This window comes from Hippocampus guttulatus, chromosome 14, assembly GCF_054856545.1.
Source record: "Hippocampus guttulatus isolate MCC_2025c chromosome 14, RoL_Hgut_1.0, whole genome shotgun sequence".
Taxonomy (NCBI): Eukaryota; Metazoa; Chordata; class Actinopteri; order Syngnathiformes; family Syngnathidae; genus Hippocampus; species Hippocampus guttulatus.
Genome location: NC_141274.1, coordinates 5,993,180 through 6,020,271, shown reverse-complemented (window position 1 = coordinate 6,020,271; position 27,092 = coordinate 5,993,180). Strand labels below are relative to the sequence as shown.

General features: G+C 43.8%; 1 protein-coding gene across 3 annotated transcripts in view; it reads left to right on the top strand.

Moving 5' to 3' along the window:
• efr3a (EFR3 homolog A (S. cerevisiae)) overlaps positions 1–23,612 on the top strand; it is a 35,708-nt gene extending 12,096 nt beyond the window's left edge. Inside the window, exons 5-25 of one of the 3 annotated variants that reach the window (XM_086129636.1) lie at positions 90–211; positions 743–892; positions 1,803–1,949; positions 5,012–5,090; positions 7,195–7,330; positions 7,866–7,937; positions 8,506–8,673; positions 8,743–8,857; positions 9,339–9,390; positions 9,805–9,977; positions 10,383–10,458; positions 10,634–10,795; positions 11,427–11,558; positions 12,406–12,473; positions 12,588–12,715; positions 14,778–14,863; positions 15,187–15,235; positions 15,338–15,441; positions 15,529–15,578; positions 15,661–15,766; positions 23,476–23,612. In XM_086129636.1, the coding sequence (XP_085985762.1) occupies positions 90–211; positions 743–892; positions 1,803–1,949; positions 5,012–5,090; positions 7,195–7,330; positions 7,866–7,937; positions 8,506–8,673; positions 8,743–8,857; positions 9,339–9,390; positions 9,805–9,977; positions 10,383–10,458; positions 10,634–10,795; positions 11,427–11,558; positions 12,406–12,473; positions 12,588–12,715; positions 14,778–14,863; positions 15,187–15,235; positions 15,338–15,441; positions 15,529–15,578; positions 15,661–15,766 (2,175 nt within the window). In that variant the 3' untranslated portion in view covers positions 23,476–23,612. Of the gene's footprint in view, positions 1–89; positions 212–742; positions 893–1,802; positions 1,950–5,011; positions 5,091–7,194; positions 7,331–7,865; positions 7,938–8,505; positions 8,674–8,742; positions 8,858–9,338; positions 9,391–9,804; positions 9,978–10,382; positions 10,459–10,633; positions 10,796–11,426; positions 11,559–12,405; positions 12,474–12,587; positions 12,716–13,671; positions 13,723–14,777; positions 14,864–15,186; positions 15,236–15,337; positions 15,442–15,528; positions 15,579–15,660; positions 18,482–23,475 lie in introns of those variants that run through there. The other 2 variants (XM_086129638.1, XM_086129637.1) reach the window with 2 other exon arrangements.
• Positions 23,613–27,092: the final 3,480 nt, after the last annotated feature.

Here is a 27,092-nt window from a genome sequence, read left to right as displayed (position 1 = left end):
GATAAGAGTGGTGCTTTTGGTCATGTTAGTGGTATTTTTAAGTTGTTGCTGATGATTCCCCCCCCCCCCCCCCCCCCCATTGCGCCCAGTTTGTGAAGTTTGCCAACATTGAAGAGGACACTCCATCCTACCACCGCCGCTACGACTTTTTTGTGTCGCAGTTCAGCGCCATGTGCCACTCCACCCACGAAGACCCGGACACAAGGACCAGGTTGGTACCTTGGCTCGCAGGAGACCGCTCGCTTAGCAACCACTTGTGTTACCTTAGCTTCACCGCTGTGTACATAAATCGGCGATGCCTTCAGTGGTCTTCCTGAAATCATTGGTCGTTTCGGGATATACCGTTAATGTACATTTAGATTATAGATGTTAATCTCTATTATAGTGGATACAAAGAGAGAGAGAGAGAGAGATGTATACATACAGACTTTAAATATTAAAATCAAATATAGATACGTACTGTATACATTTTTGCGGTGTGCTTCTCTCCAATAAAAGATGGTTTGATACATGCGTTGATGATAACATGTAAATGTGTAGACATTGTTATATAGACTGTGAATATCAATTATAGATGTATCAATGTCTTTTTTTTTGTTTTGACAAAATATGTATCATCTGTGATGACCCAATGCAATAATGTAGGTTTGTAGAGATGAATGTACTAGATAATGTTTGTAATGTGCTAGATAATGTTGCGCCCAACTGTTTTTTTTGTTTTTTTTTTGTGTGATGGCATCAGGATCCGCGTGGCTGGCATCAAGGGTCTGCAAGGGGTGGTCCGAAAGACGGTCAACGACGAGCTGCAGGCCATCATCTGGGAGCCGCAGCACATGGACAAACTCATCCCGTCCATGCTCTTCAACATGCAGGACGCCGACGACATGGACAGGTAAGACAACATTTCTCGTGTAGCCACAATACATCGGCGTTTCCAGATACGAGCGACGTGACTTACGAGTTTTTCAAGGTGCAAGGCGTTTGTCTGATGGGTTTTTTTTTCTCTTTTATTTATTTATTTTTGTACTTTGACTTACAAGCTCCAACTTGAGATACAAGCATGTACACTGATCTAACGGTGCTCACGTTGGTACATTGTTTATGCTCTGCATTGAACAACTGTTTAATTTATTTTAATTGTACTGAATGATGCCTTTGCTGTATGTTTTCATAAAGTCCAATTTTGTGGAGTGCTGCTATTGTCACTCATTGGAAACCCCAATTTTTGTGTTTTTTAATGGTTAAGTCTGGACCAGATTAATGGCATTTCCAGTCATTTCAATGGGGAAAGATGATTGAAGGTCTAGGTGCTTTGTTTTGAGTTAATTAGTTTTTGCCATCTTGCTGAAGTAGATTCCATGTCAACAGAAATCTATTTTTAGACCTGGCCAGACATTTTCCTTTCTTTCTGTCTTCCTCCTTTGGCAGCTTTTGCCAGGGTAGGGGTGATTATTTCTCTGCGCTAGGAGTTCTGTTCCTACCAGAGCATCTCCACATGTCGACGGTGTCCAATTATCTGGCTCGGATTGGCCCGGCACCACCACTGTCTGCCATCTTTAATGGCGCCTTATCCGAGCAGATGCTTGTAGCCTCATGACATCATGCGCACTTTTTGCTCCATGGACAGCCTTGTGAAATACTTTTCAAGACTTGACGCTAAACTCAAAGTACACCTATCCTGATTACCAATAACATTGGTACATGTTATCCATGAAATTTTGGACACCCTTGAATAATCAGTTTATAAAATAGTCGTTAGTTGCAGTCCAACTAAAGTTTGATGTTTTTGTTGTGTGTGTCAGGGTGGGGGCGGGGCATCCGAGCACCCCGTGCGTGTCCAGTCAAGACGGCGAAGAGAATCCGTCCACGCTGGCTGAGAGCTGCTTCAGAGAACTGTTGGGACGCGCTGCCTACGGAAACATGAACAATGCCGTCAGACCCGTGCTGGTGTGAGTAACGACTGCACACGCTTAAACTTCACACCACGTCCGGATTAGGTTTAATTTCCAGCCGCTGAGTTTCATGGCTCTGACCGACTCACTTTAGCTCACAACCTTCTAATGAAGTTGTATAATTTTTCCCTTTTTCTTGCACCAATCTAAAATAGTTTACCATTCCCTCCAGCGTCAATATTTGGTCAAAAATGTAAATTACAACTGAATGTACACGATCAGCGTTGATTTGAACAAGTATGAGAACACAAGTAATTGATTCAATGCCACGAGAGAACATAAATAGTTCAAATGGACAAAAATGGCCCAGTAGGCAAGCGCAGATAACATGGAACGAGACACTTCACATGTGTTGAGACCCACTGATCAAACGGTGTTAATTCAGCAATATGTAGGCACCTACTACTACTGCTAGTATTCTAAACACGGCATTCTCTTTAATATTGCGTTTGTGGCATATTATTTAGCAGTAAAATCCACCCGTTTTTGGCCATCTCTGGTGGCGGCCATTTTACCAGTTGTTGATTGAAAATGAGATCACAGTTGAAGAGCGGCATTACCACCATGCTTTGCTGTCATTATAAGTAACACTCGTGGCGGTCACATTTGTGACTTACCTACACGTGTAAGCAGTACACAAGCAAGCTACAGTACATGCACAAATCACACACAGGTAAATTACATGCACAGTTTACTCACACGCATGCACGGCAGACACAAACTACACACACATGAAATAGAGGTGCATCAATGGCACACGCACTTGAACTACACACACTCATAAACTGTGCATATAAACTAGACACACACGTAACTTCCTTTGTAGCCATTAGTTTGCGTCGTATTATGTGTCATGTTAAGTGAGAACAAATGAGTGATTAGTTTCTTGTTCATTCATTTTCAGTCAATCAAGTGAACGCCTCGCCTCGTTATTAATGATCACAAGTTAATCACATGCAGATCTCAAGGTCAACTCGGTAGTCTCCCTCGAGTTGACGTGGTGGTTTGGTCTTGGGGGGGCGTCTTGTTTCCTCCAGTGGTCAACCTAATGAGGCCTTGGTGTTGTTGGCGGCTCCAAATCTTTTAATGATTGCACAGCTTCTCTCTTTTCTTTCATTTCTTTCTTGTGGTGTCACTGGCCGGGCGTCATCTCCTCCCGCAGGGGGAGGATCGTCGCTATAAATAGTCACACCGGGGTTCATCGTGGGGGGAAGGAGGAGGAGGAGGAGGATTTTGGGGGGGCTTCACATTGACGTCACGTTGGACTGCAGCTTGACTGAGGATCTTCGTCTTTCTCTTAAAATGGATGCTCTGCCTTTTGTACGCGCTATAAGTAATACTTGACATCAGACAGTCAAGATGTCCATGTGGATTAGTTTTCATGTTTTTACCCAGTGTTGGCAGGCTGTCAAGACTGCGTTTTTTATTTTCTTTTATTTTTTTTAATGCTTGGCTTCCTGAGATGTGTCTCCCGAATTTCATGCTGTGAAGTCAAACTGCTCAACGAGGCTGAATTCTCAAAATCTCACTCGGACAAGTTAATCTTTAAAGTACTTCAAGAAGTGGACATAACGAGCCGACATAACGAGCCGAAAATGTCTTCTCGTCTTCTTGAAACTTTTTTGTGTATCTACCGTTACTCATGATATTTCATGCTGATCAAACTTCACTTTGCAAAGTTGAACCGCCTTCCGGGGCTGAATTTTCCAGTATCTGTTTAAGGCAAATTCATCTTTGAGGGGCCCCTAAAAATGACCTTAAAATGGCCACTTCAAACTAAAATGTCAGATTTCTAGAGTGTTTTCAGGGATGTTGTTTTTTTTTTTTTACATTTCTGTGTTGCTGCTCATAATAGACATACCCACGTACCCAATTGGTCAAACAAGCTATAGGGGCTGAATTTTCCCCAAAAAACAAAGGACACTTTTCTTTAGAGTACTGGGGTGCAAAATATCATCCTACTAGCCGCAATGCTCTGGAAAAAATGAGTCCTCTAGAAATGGCTCAAATTAGCCTAAAGTGGCAGGTTCTAACCAAAGCATCAGACCTCCTAAGTCTTTTCAGGCAAGTCTTGAGATCTTTTTATGGGTCTACTCAAGATAGATTTATCTACTGAATCTTGAGGTGCTGAGTTAACCTCCCTTGGGGGCTGAAGTTTCAATTGAAAACGTCGGCTGAGGAGCAGCGAAAATATTTGCTTCGAAGGCCTCCGACCCCTTCTCCCGCACAAATAAAAAAATCTAGGTTGAGGTCAGCGTGGTCGGTGTGGCGTCTGTTCAGTGGAGGCCTTTGATTGGATGACGTGTGTATGGACAGAGAGTAGAAGAAGACTGGCAATTTTGGAATTGTCTCAAATAAACGTGTCACTCACACACATGCACACAGGGACACCAATTTGGCATCTTGCGTTGCTTGCTTTCACTCTCTCAATGTACATGCAAAAGCTTCAAATATGCCCCCTCTTCACTAAAGTTTTGGTGTGAGGGGCATGCTGGAGCCTAACCCAGCTGTTTTGGGGCAGTAATTTTTTTTTCAGCCTGTCCTCTATTACAACCTGAAAAGCTCACTCATTTGTTTGGCGCCATCTTGCAGTATCTCGTTATCCAGCCACTATGTTGAGGTGATTTGAGCAGCTTGATGTACACAAGTAGTGCTTTGCTGCCATCTAGTGGCACCTACAGGCAATTACAGTTAGTGGTAGGGCAATGGCAAGGCTTAGCTGGGAAAGGTAAACCTTATTTAGCATTCCTAGCTCATCATGACAATCAGGGTACGCCACGACCATGTGATTGACGGGTAAATTCACCCCCCCCAAGCCCCACATAACACCAGCAGACCTCGGGGAGTAAAAGGAGTCCCGCCAGCTGCCGCCTTCCTCATCGAAAGTTAAGTGGCAGCTGTGGCTCGCAGATGCGCCAGCCTCCGGGGTGTATTCGGTCGCCATCCGGGGATGGGGGTTGGTGGGCCTGTCTGTCGGCCGCCATATGTTGCCGAGTGACCTTGCAGCGCCTTCCTGTGAGCACGCGTGACTTGACGACATTCCGTTTTTGCATCTGCAGTCACCTGGACAACCATCACCTGTGGGAACCCAACGAGTTTGCCGTTTCCTGCTTCAGGATCATCATGTACTCCATCCAGGTCAGCGTCTTCATTGAGCTCACCCATATGATGCGATGCGCACCTGAACAAAAGTCATCCAATTTTGTCACCAAAATGCAATTTCCATTTTGCCCTACCTTCCTTCCTACCCGTCTAAACTACCAGTGTACTACCTCGACCTACCTGCCTACCCATCTAATCTACCTGTCTGGTCTACGTTCCTATATATCTAGTCTAACTAGCTACCTACCTATACTGCTTACCTACACATCTAAACGACTTGCCTCCATATCTCACCTACCTACCAACCCATATAATGTACCTTTCTATTTTATCTCTACTGTATTTTGCTAATCTCGTCAACAATCTAATCTGCTGACCTGTTTTACCTGCCTCCCCGTTTGCTTTCTTAGTGTACCTATTGATTTACATACCCAACAACATATTTCATCAGAGGTGGTTTTAGTGGCGCCCTGTGCGAGACCCCCGCTTTGACGCCTCCTGCCGCCAACAAACACACACACACACACACACACACACACACACACACCAATGAAATCACACTTGCAATAGTGGACTTTAAAGCAGTATTACCCCCAAAATACATTATGAATTATTTATTCATTACAAATTAGGTTTTGCTGTTACTGCATTCTAATTCATTTGAAGACAAGAAAGTGTGCAAAGGCACAAACTGCGCAATGCACAAATTGAAGACAAGAAAGTGTGCAAAGGCACAAACTGCGCAATGCACAAATGAAAAAAAAAAGCCCCTCAGGAGAATCTTCTTGCAGAAATGATATCCCGGCCTCATACCTTCCTTTTATGATGACAATTGGATTGTTGAGTTAATTACTTGAGGCTTAATCAGCTTAGAGACACATTAGAGACAAACTCTTCAATTTATAAAAGGTGTCAGTGGTTTTGCAAATGGACTCATGAAAATAATTGCTGCTCTCTGAATTTGTTTATGACATCGTTAGCGTATATCAAAGTAGAGCTGTGCCACTATGGACAAAATTTGATTTCCCAAAAAGGATTTTTTAAATTCTATTAAATGAATGACTGTGATATTTTCTCCCTTTGTTTATGAATTGCATATTTTATATAGGCCACACAAATAAATGACTAAAAGATTGAATATCCCATGCCACAATTTCATTTGATTTTATCTTTTCATCTTTGATTTCCTTTAATCAGGTTTTCAATATAATTTGGCACGGAAATGTTTACAGACATTCTTCAAGCTACTTAAATCGTTTTTAAATGCCTGGCATGGAAGACAAGTCAGTCGGCTTTGTCATAAATATTCAAAAAACCAGCTTTTCTCTGATTGGTAGTTGCCAGTATATAGGGGCGTCAAGTGGCTCCATAAATATTCCCCAAGTGCCAAGGCCCTTGGAGATATACTGTATGTTTTTCCCTCCACACTTTAAAATATGTCTCCCGGCTTGCCCTCTGAGGCAGATGGACCAGCTGGAAGCCACAATTCCCGGATGGATTTTCAACTTGTACTTTTTTGGGCCCCCCACCACCTCCACAGGGACATCTCACTACCTGTCCATAGAGCACACTTACTGACTGGTTTGTGTGAAACTGCAACAAAAACTACCAGATATCTTCACATACATATACACAATTAGTAGGCAAATATATAAAAGTGAATATGTCCATGAAATAATTTAACGCAGTCGCCGTCCCCACCCGAATTAAGTTAGCAAATGGATGGATGATGAAAATGTTGTCATCATCAATGCATTTCAGTTACTGGCCTCTAAAACAAATAAGAACATTCAGCAGTCCAAACAAGTCTTTATCAGGCTAAGTAAATCGAACAATTTAAACCGAAAAGGATTATGTTGCATGATAGATGGTATGTACGATATCGACCATTACATGGCACCGCTCTACGTCAAGCTGTGTCAAGTTCACAAAGAGCTCAACAATTTCTCAGACAAAGAAATTAACAGGGTCCTCATGAAACCAAACACCAACTTGGGGTACCACAAATGCACAGCAATTACCAGTACACTGTGAGGAAATACAAATTAACAATGAGAAAACACATTATTAGCAACTATGAACGTTTAACAGAAATCACTTCCACAAAAATGAATGCATTCTTCTCCTGGCGGTGCCGCAGGCACAGCACTCTCACCACGTCATCCAGCAGGTCCTGGGCCACTTGGACACCCATAACAAGAGCACCCCCAGGGTGCGCGCCGGCATCGTACAAGTGCTGCTGGAGACGGTAGCCATCGCCGCCAAAGGCTCTGTGGGTGAGTCTTGCCGCACCATTTGTTTGATAATGTTTCACGGGAAAACGCGGCCGTCTGCCCTTAATCACTAATCTAGACAATTTTATAGAGTGGACCCAGATAAATCCGAAAGAGTCCACAGAAAATTTCTTTGCAGTGATTTGGGTTGATTAGGCTTGAAGCAGCATGTTTTTCATTCTATTTGTAATGGGCGTCAATTATACGTTGATTTTTGCGATTTGCGAGCCAGCCTGATTCCTATTCCTCGTGAATAGTGGGTGGTCCAATGTAGTTGAAATTGGTTTCAATTGGCCAAAAGTATTTTCGGAGTGTGACTACTTTTCCAGTTGCATCGTGGAATACATTGAGGGCACTAAATAGGAAATAACCCCCGCCTCATCACACAACTTTCCAACAGTGCCGACAAATTGGCCAAGTCGCTATTCAGCGTGCAACCCGGTTAATGCTGACCAACACACTCCTGCTTTCGTGTGTGTTTGTGTGTGTGTTCCACCGCCTGCGTGTCGGGAAAACAAACAAAATGTCTGCTGGCCAGGAAGCATCCAAGAGGGCAAAGCAGGCGACCTGCCGGATAGGGAGTACGCCACACCTCCCAACTTGTGGCTCGGTAACGCCATCAAACGTCACCATCAGGATGTAGAGCAGCGTGTTGTCGAGCAGGGCTGGGCAAAGTTGCATCTTCGCCTACATTTAGACTATTTTTTCCCCCAAATGACTTCATAAATAGATAATCACTTATTTTATTTTCATCCATCTATTGCTTCATGGATTAATGGAAAGCAAAACAATGGTAGTAAAATAAACACATTTCCCTCCGAATTTGTTGGGGTTTTTTTAACTTGAGAAATTAAATATATATACATAATATATATTATACATTGATAATAAAAGCGCACAATGTATTTTATTTTAACAAACTTCATGCATAATTAGACTTTTTTTTTTTCTTTTGTCTTTGGCTTTCCTACATTGTCCATTTTTAAACTGAAATGTGGCCCCAAAGCACAAACATTTTGCCCGGCCCTGATGTAGCATATGCTAGCGTGTACTAGCGTAGCTCGGAGGCGTGCCGTCATAGCCTGAGCTTCTTTGTCAGCGTGATGACCGTGAGTTGGACATTGCCGCCCGTGTCATCTTATCACACATCTCATTTGCCACTTTGTGGCGGTTTTTAGGTCCCACGGTGCTGGAAGTGTTCAACACGCTGCTCAAGCATTTGCGCATGAGCGTGGACCTGGAGCTGGGCGAGAGCTCCCGCAGGAACTCGGCCAGCAGCGCCTCGTCGGGCTGCGGCAAGGAGAGTGATGAGCGCATCGTGCAGAATGCCATCATTCAGACCATTGGTACGCAATTTGGCCGTCTTCCCGTCTCCCCACGCTCTAAGCTGACACACCTTTCTTGCTCCTTGGCAGGATTCTTCGGCGGAAACCTGCCAGACTACCAGAGGGCCGAGGTCATGATGTTCATCATGGGCAAGGTGCCCGTCTACGGGACGCCGTGCCACACGCTGGACACTGTCAAGATCGGGTGAGTTGCAAGCAAGCCAATGCTCCGCCAGCCCAGCTGCTCCCCCTACTTTTCTACAATACATACTGTACGTCACCTAACCACCAAAATGGAAACTATTCAATTTGTCCCTCAAAATTCGAAATAAATACAATCCCCATACTTAAAAAAAAAATAAAAAATAACTAATACATGACAAGAATTCACACACTTGCATGTGCTCCCTCGTCACGTGCACGCTCTGTTATTGGTGTTCTGGCTTGTCTTCACGGACATCTTGCTGTGTCGGCATCCTGGCCAAAAGGAAGAAAGCTTATCCAGCAAACAAATCCTCCTTCTGCGACAAGATTAGACCCCCCCCCCCCCAACCATCCCTTTGCCACAAAAGCCCCACCCCCATCAAAAACGCTGATGCTTGTCTTTTGAGACAACAGCTGTTAACGATGTTGTTGTGTTCGGTTTGCCTCTCACCTTCCGGGACCTGCGGGGCTGACGGTTTCAGGCATCAGGGGACCAAGCGGATCCAGACCATGCTGCTCAGCTCCCTCATCATGGTCAGTCCTCACAACATAGACTTACTCTTTGAACTTACACCTTGTCCCAACATTCCTTTCTTCTCCCAAGTGAAGGTCTAGTCCTGATAGAAGGTTTCTGACCAGAGTGTCGGCACCAATCCCAAGAGACTAGTCTAATCCCCAAATGTTCTAGTTTTGAGAGAACATTCTTGTCCTAAACTAAGCTCTTCGTCCATGGTGAACTCAACGTAACATCCAGTGAGAATTTTCTGGTCAAGGGGAAGGGGCTGTAGTCCAGAGAGACGGTTTTAGTCCCAAGACTAAGGTCTAGTCAGAAGAAATGTTTTGTTCCCAAGAGTAATTTCTAGTTCCCAGAGAAGGCACTTGTCTAAAATTAAGGTTCTCTTCCGCGTCTTGATTTGAGTGTCGTCACTTCCCGGTTGGTGCTTCCAGGTGACGTCGGGTTTCAAGTCCAAGTCGATGTCGGGCGCTCTGCCATCCCCCTTGTTGGACCCACTCTTCTCCATCTCGTTGATGGAGGACAGCGAGCTGCGTCAGCTGGTGCTTGAGATCCTGCACAACATCATCGACAGACACGACAACCGTGCCAAACTCCGGGGAATCAGGTGCTAATTGCTCAACGTTCGATGCTAATTAACACGAAGCCAAAGATGATGAATAATGTTAAATATTCAGCACTAACTAATGCTACGTACTGATTACTGCCATCAGGATGCTAAATATTTGCTGCTAAATAATGCGGCATGTAAATTGCCCAATACATGTACTGCTAAATATTGCAACATACTTAATGCTAGATATTAAACAATGCTGGTTGCTCAATACTAAATAATGTCCAGTGCTAATTGCTCATTTCTGGATGCAAATGAAATAACTGTGTTGAATGAAGATTGATTTCTTTCTTTTTACTTTTTTTTATCTACCTTATTTTCTGTCAAATTATTACTGTATATATGTTTTATGTTCAATAAACAAACAAACAAACAATGTCGACTTTGTGTGTGCCGAAGGATCATCCCCAACGTGGCAGCTCTGAAGATCAAGCGGGAGAAGATTTCCAAGCAGGATGTGGCTTTCATGAAAAAGGTTGGTCATTATGGCCTGTTCTCTCCATCGCCACGGAAATGCCCCTCCCCCCCTAAAAAAATCACTCATTAACGTCTGCCACCAACATTGCAGTTAGGCTGCACGTGCGGTATTTGGATGCGGTTGTACGGAAACCAGTCGTGTGGCTCAGTTTTGGCGGGGTTGTGTGTGGCAGCACGGCCAGCAGCTGTACCGCCACATTTACCTGGGCTGCAAGGAGGATGACAACGTGCACAAGAACTTCGAGCTGCTCTTCACCACACTCGCCGTCCTCACCATCGAGCTGGCCAATGAGGACGTCGTCGTCGAGCTTGTGCGCCTCTCTGTCGCTCTGCAGGTCTGCGCCACCTAAAATTAGTACTTGGCGGGACTCAAGCCAGAGTTTGGGGTTTGAGACAAGGTTTAAGTTTCAAACTAGGGTTACGGTTTTGTCGTGGGGTTTCAGGTTCAAGATAGGGTTTCAAATTAGACTTTCAAGCAAGAGTTCAGAGTTCAAGACAGTGTTAGGGTCTCAAGCCATGATGAATGTTTTAAACAAGGGTTTTGGTTCCAAATTAGGGTGTCAAACTAGTTAGTGTTTTAAAATATGGTCTCAAATGAAAATTGTTTCAAATGACAGTTTCAAGCGAGTGATGGGGGTTTAAGATTTTGATCTTTGGTTATGGTTTAAGCAAAAGCTGCAATTCAAATTCGAATTAGGGTATCAAGCCATGCTATTGGCTTTCAACACAGTTTGTGGTTTGAAATGTGGCTCTCAAACCAGCATTAGTGTTTGACACTACCAGGGAAGCTCCAGGTCGGGCTTCAAATTCAAGTTTCAATTCAGCATTGCAAGCCACAATTAGGAATCGAAGTCATGGTTAGAATTTCACATTGAGGTTTCGAGCTAGGCATTCCGCTTTCATCTCAGGGTTAAGGTTTCACGTGTTTTTACGTGTGTGCGTGTGTGTGTGTGTGTGTCTGTGTAGGACATGGCTCTGTCGACAGAGGAGAATTTGTCCATGTGGCTGCGTTGCGGCGTGTTGGCCTTGGTGGCGGCGTACCTCAACTTCCTCAGTCAGATGATCGCCAACACCACCTTCTGCCAGCACGTCAGCAAGGTCATCGCGCCTACGACACCTATGCCTGCACTGAGCACAACCGACACCTCTGCCTACAGTTGGACTCGACTGACCTACAACCATCCCTATGCCAACACCAACTTGACCGACACTACAAACACCGCTTACCCCTACACGTATCTCTACCTACACCACCTCACCCCATATCAGCCTCTGTCTACGCCAGGGGTGGGCAAACCTTTTGGCTCGGGGGCCGCATTGACTTTTAAAATTTGACAGAAGGGCCAGGTCAGCACGAGCTATGGTACATTAAAAAAAAATAAACTGCATTTGTTGACAGTCCATATCAAACATCAACAGAACAAAAGCATGAAAGTACGGTATTAATATACTTTTTTCAAATGACAACTTTGTTGTTGATAACCTATTTTAGCCTGTGCATCGCTGCAGATGGGTTGTGATCAGACCAGTAGAAGTAGAGCGATACAGAGGTACTAGGTGGTCGAAAAGATTGCCCCGCCCCCCCGTGTTCTGCAACTTCAAGTCAATGCGCCACCTAGCGGTGAAATGCCTGTCATTATAAGTCCAATTGAAATGAATGCAATCATTCACATCGAACCTTAATTGTGGACCAACCTTCGGCGGGCCGGATTAAAAAGACCAACGGGCCGGATTCGGCCCGCGGGCCATAGTTTGCCCACCACTGGTCTACGCCAACACCGCCTATGCCTAAGCCTCCACCCGAGTAGCGTTTCAACACCTTTTGCATGTAGCATTTGAGGAAGGCATTTCTTCCGTTCAATCATCATTCCCGACTCCTTGGTCCGCCACAAAGGGATTTATCAACATCGTGAACGGTTCCCAACTCTGCATTGTCGATTTTCAGGTGATCGAGCTGCGCAACATGGACGCTCCCTACCTTCTCCCCGAGCACGTCTTCCGCGACAAGTGCTCGTATGTCAAACTTTTCTTGGTCTTTCAAACTTCTTCCATCGTCATCATCACATCCACCTTCAACTTGTCTCTCCGTTGTGACAACGTCAATCTTTCTTCATGTGGCATGTGCAGGCTTCCCGACAGTCTGGACAGGGACGACGCGGCGCTCTTCTTCCAGAGCGCCGACATGGCCGACAGTCTGACGGGAGCCGGATACAACGCCGAAAGACTCAACGTTCCGTACGTGCCGCAGGTCACAGGTAACCTTGTCACTTTTCACCTTTTTCTGCTTCCATTTTTTTTCTTCCCTCTTCTCTGTTCCTCACATATTTTCACCACCATAAGACTCAGTTAAAATTCTTAATTTTTTTTCAAAAATGGACTGGGCGCCTCATAATGCGGGTCGCCTTGTGTATACACCGAGCTCCAAAATCTGCAAATGCTGTCGTGTGACTTCGATGACGGGTCCACTTGATAGACTGAGACTGATGCTGTGCCTTAAAACAGACGCTAGTGTGCATGCATGCTACTGTATTTTTTTTTAAGCTCGTGTACGTTTGACCATAGCAGTGTCCAATAATACAATGTGTCTTGTGTATGTGTTAAATACAGAAATAGCACCCGTAATCGACACCGCACTTTTTAATCGGCTGCGCCGTCTGGTCGTGAAAATATGGTATTCTTTTACATCACTTCCCTCGACCTTTTCCTTTACTTTCTTTTTACACTCTCTCTTTCCCTTCTCACTTTTATTTCTTTTTTTTCCCCACTATCACTTGCTTCCGTTTTCCTTCTTCTCATTTCCTTCTCCTTCCTATCATTTGCATCCTTCCTTCCACTCTTTCCCTCTCCTTCTGTTTTCCTCCTCCTTTTCCACCACTGACTCACCTCTTTTCCTTCTTCCCATCTCGCTTCCTTTTTTTTCTGTCCACTTCTTTTCCATCACTTGCACCCTTTTTTTTCAGTTTCACTTTTTCCCCATCAACCTTTTCCTTCTTCCGCTCTTTTCCTTCCATTCGCAGTGCAATTTAGTTCTCCCGTTGACCACTTGCTCACATTTTCCACTCCAGTTCGCCCAATCAAAGCTCTATTGACAAACCCGTTAAGTTGTTTTTCTTCTGAACGTCTGCTCAAACTTGTGGGTGAGATCCCGAAGTCCTGGAAGCTTCTGACTGAGAAGTGTCATGTGACTTGGATGTTTCCCCTCTTCTGTCAGTGCTTTACACAGTGGGAAAAATTCTGCACAAGTGCAAACAGAAGTCGAGAGGTAACGATAGCAACTGTAGTAACCGTAGCAACAGACCACCCACCTCACCCTTAGACCAGGGGTTCTCAAACTTTTGGGTTCCAAGGAGATAGTCTGTCAAGAACCACCTAACAATCCTAATTTTACATCAGTCACTTACATTGACTGATGTATGAAATGCAATGCCGCTGTCTTCTACAAAAACACTTTTGTCAACATTTTACCAACATACAAATGAGTAAATATTTGCACAATTGGAATTGTTGTTTTTATTCCAGTAGCAAGACGGTGAGTGGCCTTTAAATGACTTATGCGCCTTTGTTGAAAGCATCTTACAATCCTCATTGTTGCATGGAGAATTAAAACACGCAAATTGACATACAAAGTTTCCAGCCGACAGCGACAGTATTTAGGTGAGCCCTTTTTGAACTACACTACATAATTTCTTGCACAATTTATGCGGCTCATGGACCCCCAGGGGCCCCAGTTTGAGAACCCGTGCTTTGGAGTGTTGTTGAGTCACTTCTTGTTTACAACGCTAATGCCGCAACGGCTTGTGCCCGGCCGCGGCTCACGTGGACTCATGGTGAGTATTTGACTTCCTGTTTCTTTCATGTTGTAATTGGAGGATGTCCTTTAGCTGATGTTCATTTGTGCTAGCGTCATCGCAAAAAGTAGCGACAGCAGGAAGTGCCTGTGGACTTCTCAGAATATTGCGTTTGTTTTTCACAAATGGCTTTTGTGAAAACATAACCTCTTGATACTTAGCATGCAACCGAGGGCTGGGCAATGGGTTTTCAGTTTTTTTTTTACTTTTTCCCTCAAAAGTCACCTTTGATCGATGAATGAACCCTGGTTATTGGTGGGGTCAATTGCCAGCTCTCTCTCGCTGCAAAGTTTTACCGTGTCGGCTGACTAATTGCGGCTGGGCTGCACATGGCTCAGGTCAAAAAATGCCCATCGTGTATCTGTTTTTACGTTGTTTTTTGTTTTTGTTTTTGTTTTGGGCCCGCCAAGATGCGAGCCATTCGCGCTTGTGGTCATCGCTGAGCTGTTAACCGTGTGCCATCCTGCAGATGAAGAGCGCCTGACAAGGAGGAAGAGCTTTGTGGACACCATCTCGTTGCAGGTGGACATCCTGGCCGGCAGCCTGCCGGACAAGGTCGGTATGCCAGAGATGCTCCAATGCCGCAAGTTAGCATGCTAACAGCTAGCTTTGCCCTCTTACCACTTTTTACCACCAGGGGGTGATAGTGAGGATGTATAGAGATTATGTTAGCCTGTCGCATTAATTTCTACTTTTGGCTATTTTATGATTGTGTAAGTGGTGCCTTGAGATACAATTGACCTGACTTGTAAGTTCTGTACTTTGGACTGTAATCACAGTCATGTGTGTCTGCTCCCTAAATAAAGTAGACTTTAGTCCACTGTGCTGTTTACATTCCGTTAACGTGATTATTGTTGAATAAAACTTTGTGTGTTCAGTCGCAGCTTGCCGAGGAAATCACCTTTGAGACCCTGAAGAAAGCCATTGGTAAGATGCGATCAGATTCCAAAAATGAATACGTAAAAAAACCACAAATGTACCCAGACTGAAAACAGCTCATTGTCATTGGGTGCGTGCATGCCGTGTCAGACACGAGCGTCCTGGAGGATCAAGAGCGTGAGCGTCGCCGTCAGGTGATGGAGAAATTCCAGAAAGGTCCTTTTGAGGAGATTGCGGCGCACTGCGAGTCCAAGGTACTCGCATTGAGCAGAAACTGTTGACTATCGATTCAATACTCATGTCTTTGCTCACCTAACCTGCGTGTGTGTGTGTCCGTCTAGGCCAACATGCTACATGAGCGTCTGGCGCACATCTTCGAACTTACCATCAGGTGAGTACCTAATGACATAAACACTCCACGCTAGCATCGCAATGAGCTAATCCCATGAAATGCCCACCCTCCCCCTCCCCAGACCACCACCGAGTCCATCTGGCGTGGTGTCGGTGTCTTCAGGTCACGCCCAGCACCAGTCGGTACCAATCTACGAGATGAAGTTCCCCGACCTGTGCGTCTACTGAGTGCGTGTCCGCACACACCACACGAACACTCACCAAATCCTCGTCATGATCTTGGAAATGCACGAAAAAGGCAAAAGAGTCTCTAGGCGGCAGTAAAACTTGTTTTGAAAAAAAAAAAAGAAAAAAGAAACTCATTGTTGACTTTGTGAGCCAAAATGTTCATTTGTCACTCATATTACAACATATCGAAATAATCATCAGCAATCACGTGATGTCACAATGACATCATCCTGTCACAATCTCGGGCTGCGCTTCGACTTGATACGGCCGCCAGCAACTCTGCGGTCGGCTTAAAAGCAGCGAGTTCAACATTTAGGGCATTTGTCATGTGCGCTGATCACTAGCTTGGCACTCGGTATGAAAGTGTTCAGTGGCAGCTACCAAAAGAAAGCAAAACACTTTGCCGTTTTGCTCCTTTGATTCACACGTGGCACAAGCAGAGGGGAAAAAAATGCCCGGAGGAGCTTGAAAGAAACTTGGAAGAAGTTTCGGAAGCGCCGATTATTTTTGAACAAGTGTTAAGAACCTTGAAAGAGCACTCAAAAGGTTTTGGATTTAATGAACTTGAAAGAAATTTCAGAACCCGAAGGATGCAACAAAATCACAGAAGTTTGCTTTAAGAACTTTGGAAAAGTTTGAACAACTTTTAATGTCGGTTTTCTCAACAACAGAATTTAAAAAAAAAAAAAAAAAAAAGGAAGAAGTTTCACGGTTTTGGATTAACGTCCAAGAAACGAAAAGAACTTTCCTCAACCATAACGTTTGTTTCGTGAACTTTAGTCAACCTTAACTCACTTCCTCGGACTTTAAAAGAAGTTCTAACAAGTCGAAACAAGTTTCCTAAGCTTTGTTGAACTCTTTCAAGGGTCTTTAAAGAACACGTTTGAAGAACATGTTTGCGGAAGTTTCAGTGAAGCTGTTGTCGTAAGAAACCGTCTCTCCCGTTGTTGTGATCTCACAAACATTGATTGTCTTTCATTTTTGTCGCTGCGCAACCCGTGAGTGGGACGTTGATCGTTTCACCCGAGGGGTGCCCAAGTCTCGACATCGAGAGTCCCTATTCAACCTGTTTTAGTAAATAGAGGAACGAGACATCGAAAATAGGCTGGCTAAGGGCTTTCGAGGACCGGACTTGGGCACTCCTGGTTCAGCTCGAGGATTTCAGAATAAAAGCCTGCCTCAATATGAATGTTAATGTCGCTTTTAAGGTGACGAGGGCGCTCCGCACGCATGATGCACACAAATAAGATTTATTTTATCAAGCGCAGTCGAAAATGCACCGACATAGGAGTTGATTTTTCTAAGTAATTGTCTTAGTTTGCGAATGTGTCATTTTAGCACTAGATCATCTATTTTTCTATCACGGCCTGCACCGTTCCCACTCGATCTGATTGCAGAAGACAGGAAGTCTGTTGTCCCGTGTTGTCGTACCGAACGTACGCTAACGTCGTAATGTCGCTTCAGCGTGGACTTAAAAAGTAACTTCGTGAATGAATAACTATGTTTGTATTTGCCGATAAATGTGCTGAGCTTAGTCTGCTACCAGCAAATGTTATGTGCACAGATTTCTAGCCGATACTTCGCAACACGGCGGCTTTGTGAATCAGTTGACGCGTTGCGTTCACGAACCGCTCAAGTCGGGCACGTGCGGTCAGAAGACGCATTGCGCTACAAATGTACCAATAAAATCTTTTTCATGGTAGGTTCTGCGTTCTGTGCTTCATATTGATTTTATTTTGGAATCAAAAATTGTCCATGATTTCCAAATCAAAATCGCTGGATTTGCTTATTTCCTGCTCAACAGCAGGCAACTTGGGAGCAACGGGTTAAAGGTATTTCACGCACTGTGTCAAATAAAGTTCCCCTGTCAGGCCTGGTTTCAGAGTTTGCGTCAGTGTGGGAGGGGCGTATAGTGCCGCTCAAGAAAGATGTTATTGTGTTCGTTTTCTGCCAACAACTTATTGACGAATCCATTTAATGTAACAAAACGGACAAAAGAGCCCGCCCTCACGCACATGTAATCAACATCAAGTGTTCTAAACGGGCACACCACACCGGATTAATTAAACTGATGAGCGAGCTGTCGAAACGATGGAGGCGGCCGCTTTCCTATTGATGCAACGGCCCCCTGAAAAAATGCAACATGCGCTGGAGACCAACCTTCAGAATCTGCTTCACACATCAGGTCTGAAAATAACCAACTCTTTTCAAACGCGGTGGTACGCACGCTGGCTTATTAGAATCACTTTTTTTTTTTTATGCACACCACGAAGTGATCTAATGATTAGCCTATTGAATGAGTAAGACGATAGCGATGGGCGATACCTTCTCTCTAAATCGTTGAGTTTCCCAAGTACTGCATGTGCGTAAGATTAAAAAAAAGCATTTTTTTAAATTGTAAATCTGACTCTGTCGGCGCCTGACCAGCCATGCACCTGACCGCACGTCCCCGATTCAAGAATACCAAATGTCAGACGATTTTAACCACAAGACATCGGCGATGTTCAACAGCCGCCTTATTGACTCAAACGTTCTCGTTTTGGTCACTTTTTTTTTTTTGTCTGATCAAGTAGAACAATGATGGACACAAATTATTATTATATATATTTTTGTGTATGTGACTGTAGAGCGTCAGCGCTTTAAGGAATTTACTCTGTGCTTTGTTGTTGTTCAATCATGACAAAGTTCCGGTAATAAAGTTCACTTGACACTCTGGCTTGACAAAGTGCATCTTCTTTGGTGTCTTCAGTGGGGCAACAATCAAGTCATTGCTTTTATTCAAGTGGCAACTTCACTCAGAACGGAACAATAGTCACTTGTTGGCTTTCACTTTGCTTCTTCCTCTTCGTCCTCCTCCTCCTTCCTGTTCCTCCTCCTGGCATCATACTTTTCAGTCATTATCATCGGGCGCTGGTTCCCAGGGTGATTTACGTCCTCAAGAGTCTTTGTGAGTCCCCAATTCTTCACCAAGCTCCATCAAGTCCTCCCGAGTCTCCAGGTCTTCTTGAGTGTTGGCATTTTTGCACACCGGTCATCAAAAACAGCCATTTGTTTGAGTTTGTGATGGTGTGTCAGTATTGTGGCTCGTCTGCTCCCGGTTGTTCGCTTCCTCTTCTTCCTGTTCCAGAATGTTAAGGAGTAAGTGTGAGTGAGTTTCACACGCATGGGATCGTTCAAGCAGCGTGTGAATGCTAAAGAATGTCACTAGTGTGTGAGCAAAAAAAAAAGTTTCACTGGAGTGTGAGAGGAAATCATGAAATCCTCTCACGTATCATGCCAAACTGCAAAAAGTAGGATGTTAGAGGAAAAAACGGAGTAATCCTGAATTGCGCATATGAGTGTGTGTGTGTGTTCCAAAAAGTACATGATGAAACTGAGAGCTTTTTTTCTTTTTATTTAAGAACAAGGAGACCTGAAGAGTTTTTTTTTAAAAATTGATGTCATCAGTCATGTGACGATGATGATGATGAAGAGTTGCATCGTCTCCGTTCACGGCCGCACGCACATCTTCATCAAACACGTCTGCTTCACTGCTACACGCACACACACACACAAACACACACACGCAGCAGCGTGACGTCATCGCAAGGTTTTTGGAAAACGTGATTTGATAAGAATAAAGTTGATACCGCATACAGGTATCGCCCGTTTGTAACTTACTAGCAGAGAAGGAGATTCTTTGGACTCGTCTGCACAGTTCGTTGGTGTGTTTGCGGTACCACACGCTGCTGTCCTCACACAACCTGAACACAAACACGATCACCTTCGTGAATCGTCATTTTCAGAAGGAAACAGATATGCCTGTAGAGATGACAGACATGTTTGAAAAGACATCCGCTCGGCGTCATGACTGTAAGAGCAAGGAAGAGTTTTGTTCTATTTTTACCGGATGCTGCGGCGTGCCGCCGGCTGTTGCCATGGAAACACACCTCCTCCATCATGCCTTTTATTGTCGCCGTCAACTAAAAGTGTCTTTTAACACCTTCAAAGACACAACCTCCAACTTCCCTGTCATACTTTAATACGCAGGATGTCTTTTCAGGTATGAAGAAAAGTTAGAAAGGACAAGTCCGAAATGGGGAGTCAGAAATTTCAGATGAAAAGAAGTGAAGAGAGTGAGGCTGAAAAGAAAAGTCATCACTACTTTGGGGGAGGGGGGGAATCCAAAAAGAGCCAGAAAACAAGATTCAAAAGAAGAGCTAGTAAAGATGAGTTAGAAGATGAATGATATATATAAAAAGTCATCTAAGAAGACTCAAATAAGAGTCATATGGAGAAAAGAAGGGCCTGAAAGACGTCTTAGATGAGTAAGAAAGGGTCATGGAAGGACGAAGAGAAGCGTTCGAAAAGAAGAGAATGAAAAAGAACAAATGAAAAGTCAAAGAACAGGATTGTAAAAGAAGAGATTTAGAGCATCGGAGTCAAAGAGTCGTGGAATCGGAAAAGATGAGTTAGAAATGTGTCAGAGAAGAGAATCCCAACAGAGGTCAAAAGTCAGAAAAAAAAGAGGAGTCCGAAGAGATGTAACGGGCCAAAGAAAAGCGGTAACTGTGAAGGAGTTATTGAAAAAGAAGAGGGGCAAGATTGTGAGGAGTGCTTGTATTGTTGTTACGCGGCTGACCTGTTGCGCGCGATCACCGGTCCACACATGCAGATGGAGAAAAAGCGGCAGAGTTCCAGACAGTGATGTGTTCCTCGAGCCGGTCCTTAGCCTCGAGGACCGGCTCGAGGACCGAAGGGCGGTCCTTGGTCCTCGGCCTTGGCCTCGGGTTGCCAGTCCTCGGACACAACGAGGGATTTGAGCCTCTAATCCTTCGTCCACATATATAAAGTGGTCCAGAGGGCCGCAAAAATCATGAAGAAATCAAACAAAATCCATCCAGGGAAACCCATGTTGATGACTTTTTAGCCGAAAAAAAACAGACGATGTATAGTAAGGCGTATTTAGACGAAAAAAAAGACGATGTATAGTAGGGCGTTTTTCGACCAAAAAAGGACCATGTATAGTTGGGCGTTTTGAGCCGAAAAAAACGACCATGAAGAGTAAGGCGTTTTTAGACGAAAAAAAACCAACCATGTATCTAGTAAGCCGTTTTTCGCCGAAAAAAAACCTAACCATGTGTAGTAATCCGTTTTTAGAGAAAAAAAAAACGACCGTGGATAGTAAGTAGGGCGGCCCGGTAGTCCAGTGGTTAGCACGTCGACTTCGCAGTGCAGAGGTAACGGGTTCAATTCCAGCTCCGGCCTCCCTGTGTGGAGTTTGCATGTTCCCCCCGGGCCTGCGTGGGTTTTCTCCGGGTACTCCGGTTTCCTCCCACATTCCAAAAACATGCATGGCAGGCTGATTGAACACTCTAAATTGTCCCTCGGTGTGAATGTGAGCGTGGATGGTTGTTCGTCTCTGTGTGCCCTGCGATTGGCTGGCAACCGATTCAGGGTGTCCCCCGCCCACTGCCCGAAGACAGCTGGGATAGGCTCCAGCACCCCCCGCGACCCTAGTGAGGATCAAGCGGTTTGGAAAATGGATGGATGGATGGATAGTAAGTAGTTTTTAGCCGAAAAAAACGACCATGTATATAGTAAGGCGTTTTTAGCCGAAAAAAACGACCATGTATATAGTAAGGCGTTTTTAGCCGAAAAAATACGACCATGTAGAGTAAGGTGTTTTTAGCCGAAAAAATGACCATGTATAGTAAGGCGTTTTTAGCCGGAAAAAAAACGACCGTGTATAGTAAGGTGTTTTGAGCCGAAAAAAACGACCATGTAAGGCGTTTTTCAAGGAAAAAAACGACCATGTATAGTCAGGTGTTTTGAGCCGAAAAAAACTACCATGAAGAGAAAGGTGTTTTTAGCCGGAAAAAAAACGACCATGTATCGTAAGGCGTTTTTAGACGAAAAAAACCCGAACATGTATAGTAAGGCGTTTTTCGCCCAAAAAAACCCCAACCATGTCTAGTAAGCCGTTTTTAGACAAAAAAACACGACCATGTATAGTAAGGCGTTTTTAGCCGGAAAAAAAACGACCATGTATAGTAAGGTATTTTTAGCCCCAAAAAACGACCATGTATAGTAAGGCAATTTTGGCGGGAAAAAAAATGACCATGTATAGTAAGGCGTTTTTAGCCCAAAAAAACGACCTTGTATAGTAAGGCGTTTTTAGCCCAAAAAAACGACCATGTATAGTTAGGCGTTTTTAGACGAAAAAAACCCGAACATGTATAGTAAGGCGTTTTTCGCCCAAAAAAACCCCAACCATGTCTAGTAAGCCGTTTTTAGACAAAAAAAACGACCATGTATAGTAAGGCGTTTTTAGCCGGAAAAAAAACGACCATGTATAGTAAGGTATTTTTAGCCCCAAAAAACGACCATGTATAGTAAGGCAATTTTGGCGGGAAAAAAAAATGACCATGTATAGTAAGGCGTTTTTAGCCCAAAAAAACGACCTTGTATAGTAAGGCGTTTTTAGCCCAAAAAAACGACCATGTATAGTTAGGCATTTTTAGCCCAAAAAAACGACCATATATAGTAAGGCTTTTTTAGCCCAAAAAAACGATCATGTATAGTAAGGCGTTTTTAGCCCCGAAAAAACAACCATGTATAGTAAGCCACTTTTAGCCCCAAAAAACGACCATGTATAGTAAGGCATTTTTGGCCGAAAAAAAACGACCATGTATAGTAAGGCGTGTTTAGCCCAAAAAACGACCATGTATAGTAAGGCGTTTTTAGCCCAAAAAAACGACCATGTATAGTAAAGCTTTTTTAGCCCAAAAAAACGACCTTGTAAAGTCAGGCATTTTTAGCCCAAAAAAACGACCATGTATAGTTAGGCGTTTTTAGCCCAAAAAAACCGATCATGTATAGTAAGGCGTTTTTAGCCCAAAAAAATGATCATGTATAGTAAGGCGTTTTTAGCCGAAAAAAACTACCATGTATAATAAGGCGTTTTTAGCCGAAAAAAACGACTATGTATAGCACGGCATTTTCAGCCGAAAAAAAATGACCATGTATAGTAAGGCGTTTTTAGCCCCAAAAAAACGACCATGTATAGTAAGCCGTTTTTAGCCCAAAAAAAGACCATGTATAGCATGGCGTTTTTAGCCCCAAAAAAACGACCATGTAAAGTAAGCCGTTTTAAGCCGAAAAAACGACCATGTATAGCACCGCGTTTTTAGCCGAAAAAAACCGACCATGTATAGTAAGGCGTTTTCAGCCGAAAAAAAACGACCATGTTTAGTAAGGCATTTTTAGCGCCAAAAAAACAACCATGTAAAGTAAGCCGTTTTAAGCCGAAAAAACGACCATGTATAGCACGGCGTTTTTAGCCGAAAAAAAACGACCATGTATATAGTAAGGCGTTTTTAGCCCCAAAAAACGACCATGTGTAGCACGGCGTTTTTAGCCGAAAAAACCCGAATATGTTTGGTAAGGCATTTTTAGCCCCAAAAAAAATGACCATGTATAGTAATGCATTTTTGGCCGAAAAAAAACGACCATGTATATAGTAAGGCGTTTTTAGCCGGGAAAAAAACGACCATGTATATAGTAAGGCGTTTTTAGCCCCAAAAAACGACCATGTATAGTAAAGCTTTTTGAGTCCAAAAAACGACGCAAGGTTTGGCACCCAATGACAACAACCCTTCCACTTGAATTGGTAGAAATGTCCTGTTGTGATTGAGATGGTCAGATGACATATCCCCTTTCTCCGACAGGAACTGGTGGAGAAGATCGAAGCCAAGAAAGCTGCACAAGAGCAAGAAATGACAACACAGAGAGAATTAAGAGTATCATGACTTTTAATGTGTTGTGTTGATCTTTTATTTTTTTTAATAAAAAAAAAAAAAAAGAAGTGTTTTATGCTGTCATTTATACATTTGAGTGTGACACTGGGCTTGCTCCATGGCCCACTGGTTAGTGCGTTGGAGTGCAAACGCAGAGGTCCAGGGTTCAAATCCAGCTCCGGCCTGTCGCTCTTCCGTGTTCTCTTCTTGCTGGCATGGGTGTTGTCCGTCCACCCTCCCATCCATTTTCTCATCCCCTTGTCCTGACAAGGGTCGGGGTCGGGGGGGTGTGCTGGAGCCTCCCCCGGCTGTCTTCGGGCCATCGGCAGAGGGGAGGGGGCACCCTCACCCGGCTGACAGCCAATCAAGAAAACCATTTGCACCGGGGTTTTTTTTGGGCTAAAAACGCCTTACTATATACATGGTAGTTTTTTTCGGCCAAAAATGCCTTGCTAAACATGGTCGTTTTTTGGGGCTAAAAACGCCTTACTATACATGGTCGATTTTTTTCGGCTAAAAACGCCTTACTATACATGGTCATTATTTCGGCTAAAAACGCCTTGCTATACATGGTCTTTTTTTTCGGCTAAAAACACCTTACTATACATGGTCGTTTTTTTTTGTTTTTGGGTTAAAACGCCTTACTATCCATGGACGGGGGTTTTTTTCGGCTAAAAACGCCTTCCTAAACATGGTCGGTTTTTTTCGGCTAAAAACACCTTACTATACATGGTCGTTTTTTCGGGTTAAAAGGCCTTACTATTCATGGTCTTTTTTTTCGGCTCAAAACACCTTACTATTCATGGTCGTTTTTTTTCGTCGAAAAACGCCTTACTATACATGGTCGTTTTTTTCGTCTAAAAACGCCTTACTATACACGGTCGGGGGGGGTTTTGGCTAAAAACACCTTACTCTACATGGTCGTTTTTTTCATCTAAAAACGGCTCCTCGTTCACTTCAAAGGTACAAAGAGAGCTCTTTGTACCGGCTCGTTCGCGACCGACACATCACTTGTGAAAATGTAGGTGATTGAACAGTCAGAGGTGCTGCCAAAAAGAACCCTTTCTGCACTGAAATACAATGATATCAAAATAGAAAAATGGGTTCCCATGATGAATGTTTACGGAACCCAACATTAGTTACCATGGTTTCCCATTGTGTAATCCGACGGAACCGAAAAACGGTTACAATGAATTTCCGAAATCCTCAGGCCTGCTACTGAATCATTTAAATTTTTGCAGCATTTGTTTATAATTGTATGTATATGTTGTTTGTGTTATTATCATATGCAATTGAATAAGTAGACCATTTCAGAATTCGAAATTTGGGACTCTCTCAATGCATAATGGGACTCATACTTTCCTGATCAGCGAGTCCCTGGGACTCACTGCCGGTAAACTGTAAAATGATCACTGCAGAGATTACTGCTTTTTCTGCACTCAGTGATTGACTTCTATGCAAAGTCATTTCTCAACTTGTCTTCCTTGCCATGTCATGCCTGTTGAGTGTTGATTTACTTCATATTAAGAAACTACTGCACTAAAACATTAATTCATAAATGTATATCATGCATGCATGCATGCATGCATGCATGCATTTTCCGAACCGCTTGATCCTCACTAGGGTCGCGGGGGGTGCTGGAGCCTATCCCAGCCGTCTTCGGGCAGTAGGCGGGGACACCCTGAATCAGTTGCCAGCCAATCGCAGGGCACACAGAGACGAACAACCATTCACGCCCACACTCACACCTAGGGACAATTTAGAGCGTCCAATCAGCCTGCCATGCATGTTTTTGGAATGTGGGAGGAAACCGGAGCACCCGGAGAAAACCCACGCAGGCCCGGGGAGAACATGCAAACTCCACACAGGGAGGCCGGAGCTGGAATTGAACCCGGTACCTCTGCACTGTGAAGCCGACGCGCTAACCACTGGACTACCGGGCCGCCATAAATGTATATCATATGCTTTTATTTTTGTTTTTCTCAGTATAAATAACACGTACCCTGACTGTTCTAGTCTTCTAATAAAAACACTTCATTCAAGCGTTAGGGAGTGTAAGGGGTTATGATTGAGGGGTGTTGCAAATCATGAAGACCTGCCAAGTGGTATGATAGCATTGTTTTATACCTGTCCTCGGCTCGGCCTCAGCTTCAAAATCAGTCCTTGGCCTTGGAGGCAAGTCCTTGGTCCTTGGCCTTGGCCTCGGAAAATTTCTCAAGTCCTTGGCCTTGGCCTTGCCTCGGAAAATTTTCCAAGTCCTTGGCCTTGGCCTTGGCCTCGGAGTCAAGTCCTTGGCCGTGGCCTATGCCTCGGGTTCCACAACACTGGTTCCAGAAGGCACGCCTGAAGCCTGTCAATGCCGACGATCGGCACGGCAACCGCCACCACGTCCACGGACCTCGTCCTCGGACAACCTTTATCCATCCACCTTCAATATCCATAAAATTATTAAATCATTGACCACCAATCAAACATTGGACGTCGGTAGAAAAAAAAATGAGGGTTGTCACCAGCAGACATTTTTAGATGCGAGTATTCTATTGATTATTTCATCCATTAATCGAAAAATCAGAAATAATTGTAATTTTGCATTTAAGTGTGTTTAAAAAAATCTGCCTTATTAGTGTTTATGAGCGAGTGATATTTTTTTTTAAATTAAAATCTTGTTGATTGAAGATTGCTAAATCTTACACGAGAGGAATTGAACTCTTTGAAACAGATTCAGTTAAATGGTTGTCGCTTTGCAAAGTCAGTGCAATCCTTTGCAAAAACCTTATTTTGATCCAACACAAAAGAGAATCACTTGGTCTGCTTTCATGGACGACTACGGAAAACCGAAAATAATTGCTTTCGAGAAGCTCAAATCTGAGCATTTGGACAATCCTCTTTTCAACAATGACTCGAAACCAATACTCGATTAATACAAATTGTTTTCGGGGTAAAAGTGTGAGCGGGCCTGAATTCAGTTGAAATATTCATTATTATTAAGCGCACTCAAGCGTCCATTTAATTACATTCGAAAGTCATTTGCTTTACAAAAGTGTGCGCGTGCGTGTGTGGTGCACAACAATGAGCGAGTGACAAATCGCACGTGAAGCCACTTGAGTGTTGCTAGGGAGAAGTGGTGTCCAGCTGTCTGTCTCACGTGACGTCACTGCCATCTGTTGGCCAATTTATGAACTGATGAGAAATAAATGATAGGATCGCTCCAATGATTGTTTTTAGCTTTTTTACGTTTTGTCGCTAACAAAAACGAAATTAGTTGTCAATATTGCATTAGTTCATACAGACAAGATAAAAAATTATACCAATGTTTTTTTCATCTTGAAGCTGTCCAGCCATACTGCTGGCTGTTACCATGGTTACCAGTCTGTCTGTCTGCCTGCCTCTCTCTCTCTCAAACACAAATAGACTTTCCTCACCTGCATGATGTTGTCCTTGTTCCTGTTCCGTTCTTGGACCTTGTTCTTGATCCAACTCTTGTTTTCTTTTTGTTCTTGTTTTTGATATTGTTCTTGTTCCTGTTCCTGTTCGGTTACCAGTTCACG